The 4,577-nt window shown below is 44.3% G+C and overlaps 1 protein-coding gene across 1 annotated transcript in view; it reads left to right on the top strand.

Moving 5' to 3' along the window:
* Positions 1-4,577, top strand: part of SMC1A (structural maintenance of chromosomes 1A) — a 35,681-nt gene that overhangs the window by 7,272 nt on the left and 23,832 nt on the right. The window contains 4 exon segments of the mRNA XM_077748285.1: positions 2,116-2,304; positions 2,418-2,530; positions 3,518-3,721; positions 3,815-4,123. Of these exon segments, the coding sequence (XP_077604411.1) occupies positions 2,116-2,304; positions 2,418-2,530; positions 3,518-3,721; positions 3,815-4,123 (815 nt within the window).

Below are 4,577 nucleotides of genomic sequence, written 5' to 3'. Positions count from 1 at the left end.
TGACTCCAACAGAGAACTGTGTGCGAAGTATTATTTTAGAAGCTTTACCTCTAAAGGTTTATTTAGATTTTCAAGGTGAGGGAATGGAAGGTCAGCTAAGAATTAGTGACACTGAGAACCTGGTCTATTGGACTAGAACCTGAGCTCTTTTTTTTTTTTTTATGTTTTATTTATTTTTGAGAGAGAGAGAGAGCGCACGCGTGTGAGCAGGGGAGGGTCAGAGAGAGAGGGAGACATAGAATTCGAAGACAGGCTCCATGCTCTGAGCTAGCTGTCAGCACAGAGCCCGATGTGGGGCTCGAACCCACGAATGTGATATCGTGACCTGAGCCGAAGTTGGACACTTAACCGACTGAGCCACCCAGGCTCCTCTAGAGCCTGAGCTCTTAATCATGGTGTTGTACTGCTTCTGTGGAAGGAACTGGGCTATCATTTTTATAGCTGAGTAGAAAGGTGTGGGAAATCAGGTCTTCCATTCAAGGTCATATAACATGTTGGAGCATAATCCTGAGATAGAATTTATAGAGATTAAAGTGTTCCCCTACTCCCAACTCCAGTCTAAATTAAGAAAATTTTTTTCCTGAGTCTAAAACAAAGTAACAATTGTGACTCCACTATTGAAAAGGTAACCACTCTTAATGTTAAGAAATCTTAATTATTTGAATAGTTGATACATGCACACAGTATAAAATTCAAAAAATCCCAAAGGATAGGCAGTAAAAAGATTCCCTTCCCTGACCTGTTAACCTATTTTCCTTCCAGGAAGTGACCAATGGTTACACTGTTCACATTTTCATGTATTCTTTTCTATGCTTTTGCCTCTCCCCAAGTTTTATTATGAAAATATTCAAACCTACATGTGTGTTTTGCTTAATTATTGGAAACTAAGTTGCAGACTTCATGACATTTCACCTCTAGGGTTTCAGCATTCGATTCCTAAAATCATCATTCTCTTGTATCACCAGTAGACTGTGATCACATCTGGGAAAATTAATTTCCTTGTTATCATCAGTTATCTAGTTCATATTCAAGCTTCCCTAATTGTTCCCCAGAATGTCGGTTTGTTTTGGCTTTGGTTGTTTTGGGTTTTTTTGTTTGTTTGTTTTTTTGAAGGGAAACTAGAATCCGGTCAAAGCTCGTGCACTGCCTTTGCTTATTTCTCAGTAATCGCTTGTGTTCTGGAGTGGTTCTCCACACGTTTCTTTTTAGACATTGACTTTTTGAAAAGATCAGGCCAATTGTCTTGGAGAGTATCCCACATTCTGTTGTTGTCTTAAGGTTTCTTCATAGTGTCATTTACTGTGTTCCTCTGCTGTATTTTCTGTAAACTGGAAGGTAGGTCTAAAAGCTTGTTCAGATTCAGGTTAAATATATTTGGCAAGATACTTCATAGATGATGCTGTCTGCATCATGTTGTATCAGAATAGGAATATGCTTTTTAAAAAACTATAGTAAGATAAACATAGCAAAATTTGTCATCTTAATGATTTTTTAAGTGTACAGTTCAGCCGTGTTAAGTATCTTCACATTGTACAACTGACCTCCTGAACTTTTTCATCTTGCAAAACTGAAACTGTACGCAAGAAACAGCAACTCCTCATTATCACCTTCTCTCAGCTCTTATTATTTGTTTTAACTTTTAAACTTGGTTGAGATTGACGATTTTTAAAAAAATTTTTTTCAATGTTTATTTATTTTTGAGGGAGTGAGAGAGACAGAGTGCGAGTAGGGGAGGGGCAGAGAGAGGGGGAAACAGAATCTGAAGCAGGTCCCAGGCTCTGAGCTGTCAGCACAGAGCCTGATGCGGGGCTCGAACCCACGAACCGTGAGATCATGACCTGAGCTGAAGTCAGATGCTTAACCGACTGAGCCCCTATATTTTCTATATCTGCTTATTTTTTCTATTGTGGGCATTTCCCTGTGTCATTAAAGGTTGTAGAACAATCCATTATGTGAGTATACTGTTTTGTTTCCTTAGATGGGACTCTAGTCTTTAACTGCTGTAGGTAATAACTGCAAAGGGACTGTTTTTCTAAGCCCTTGAACCAGAGCTTTGGTGGGGCAGAGCAGTGTTTCCTGACTTCCCCTCCTCTGCTTTGTCCCGTACTCCCTTAGGTAAGTCAAATCTCATGGATGCGATCAGCTTTGTTTTGGGTGAGAAAACCAGCAACCTGCGAGTAAAGACCCTGAGAGACCTGATCCATGGAGCTCCTGTGGGCAAGCCAGCTGCCAATCGGGCCTTTGTCAGCATGGTCTACTCTGAGGAGGGTGCCGAGGACCGCACCTTTGCCCGTGTCATTGTTGGTGGGTGAGGCTGGCCAGAAGGCTCTCCTTGGGTCCTGGGAGGTGACTGTAGACTAGTTGGCTGGGATAGGATGGATGTCTGATCTTCAGCTAACTCATGCACTGTCTTGTAGGGGGTTCCTCTGAGTACAAGATCAACAACAAAGTGGTTCAGCTACATGAGTACAGTGAGGAATTAGAGAAGTTGGGCATTCTCATTAAAGCTCGTAACTTCCTCGTCTTCCAGGTGAGCATTTTTAACAATTATTGGCTGTCTGCTCTTTGCTGACCCTTGTCCCATTCTCACTGGGCCTGCTTCATCTTGAGCTTAATCTCTCCCCTGAATTAATGTAACAGCTTCTTCACTGGGCTTACAAGACTCCACTCTGGCCCCTTCCAGTTCATCCTGTAGGCTAGGTTCATCTTACAAGGACACAAATCTGTTTCTTTCCTTTTCCTCCTTAAAGCCTTTCAGTGATTGCTCATTGTCTTATGGTGGTTCTCAAATTGTAGTCTCTGGATGAGCATCAACTGGGGACATGCTAGAAATGCACCTTCTCTGGTCCCATCCCAGACCAAAAGATGTAGAGACTATGGGGTGGGGACCAGAACTGGGTGTTTTACCAAGCTCTCCAGGTTATTATGCATGCTAAATTTTGAGAACCATTGCTTTGGCATAAACTCCAAACTCCTGGCATTCAGGAAACATCATCCTTTGGTTCTTGCCTACCTCACTAGCCCCTCACCTGTCAGTACTTTTCCCTTCCAACCCTGCATTCCAGCTCATTTAAACCGTTTCTAATTCCCCAAATTCACTTGCTTTCTTTGGCCTGTAGGACTTTGCATATTAATTGTCCTTTACATGAAATGACCTTCTCTCTTAACTTTCTTGGCTAGTTCTTCCCCATCTTTCAAACTCAACTTAGATGTCACTTTTGGGAAGTTTTCCTGGATAGACATGCCTACCAGTCTCCCACCCCCAAGCTCCACTTAGTCCTTTTTCTCTGTTGCTTCTGTCACTGCACGTAACACGTGGTGTTGTCTTTGCTTTTGTCTCTTTTGGTATATGTGCACCTCAAGAGGCAGGGAACGTGTCCTCAAGGCCCATGCCACAGTGTGAAATGTGGCACCTAGTGTGGGGAGAGGGTCAGGACCTTTTTCTGAATGGGTGAAATGGTAGAAGGAACTGGGCTGGCTAGGCTCTAAATGGAGAGAGTGTTTTGATCTTTACTAGGGTGCTGTGGAATCTATTGCCATGAAGAACCCCAAAGAGAGAACAGCTCTATTTGAAGAGATCAGTCGCTCTGGGGAGCTGGCCCAGGAGTATGACAAGCGAAAGAAGGAAATGGTGAAGGCTGAAGAGGACACACAGTTTAATTACCATCGCAAAAAAAATATTGCGGCTGAACGCAAGGAGGCCAAACAAGAGAAAGAAGAGGTAGGTGGCTAGGCCACCTCTGGGCTATGAGGGGCCAGGGTTGAGCCAGTGCCTTACTGATGCATGCCTGCCTCCATGCTCCTGTTTGCACAGGCTGACCGCTACCAGCGCCTGAAGGATGAGGTGGTGCGAGCTCAGGTGCAGCTGCAGCTCTTTAAGCTTTATCACAATGAAGTGGAAATTGAGAAGCTCAATAAGGAACTAGCCTCTAAGAACAAGGAGATCGAGAAGGACAAGAAGCGTATGGACAAAGTAGAGGATGAACTGAAGGAGAAGAAGAAGGAGCTGGGCAAAATGATGCGGGAGCAGCAGCAGATTGAGAAGGAGATCAAGTAAGAGGCAGGCCTGGGCGTGTAACCTGTGGGAAACCAAAAGGTTGTGCTGTTTCCTAGGGCTCCTCTGGTCCTAGAGTCCAATGGTTGTCCTAGTTTGTCTTCCTCTTGACTTGCTTTGGCCAGAACCAGGCACATTTCTTGACTTCATTTTAGACAAATAGAGCATTTGAGTACTCATAAAAGAGAGAACTTGAAAGGGGTGGGGACCTTGCTAAGTGAAAGGAAGCGATGAGAGGCCCGGCTACTAGGGTGGCTGGGAATGCCTTCCTGGGAGAGGAAAACGGGTGCTAGAAGTTTAAAGGACACGAAATGGTTGGATCAGATGGGGGACAACTCCATGAACACGGCATTCTTGGGAGCTGTTAATGAGGGGCCTGGCCTGGCTAGGGCTGATGTAGGAGTGGCAGCTTTACCAAGTGGCTGGAACGCCAGGCTGAAGCTGTCAGTTCCAGGGAGTAATCAGACTGCCTCTTTTCTGAGGATCTGGGGGGTTTCAGGCCCTCATTCTTTAAGCAATTCCC

The sequence above is a fragment of the Crocuta crocuta genome, unplaced genomic scaffold, assembly GCF_008692635.1.
Source record: "Crocuta crocuta isolate KB4526 unplaced genomic scaffold, BGI_CrCroc_1.0 scaffold1307, whole genome shotgun sequence".
NCBI classification, from domain to species: domain Eukaryota; kingdom Metazoa; phylum Chordata; class Mammalia; order Carnivora; family Hyaenidae; genus Crocuta; species Crocuta crocuta.
Note: the sequence above shows the minus strand (reverse complement) of the source record. Positions and strands in the feature narration are given on the sequence as shown.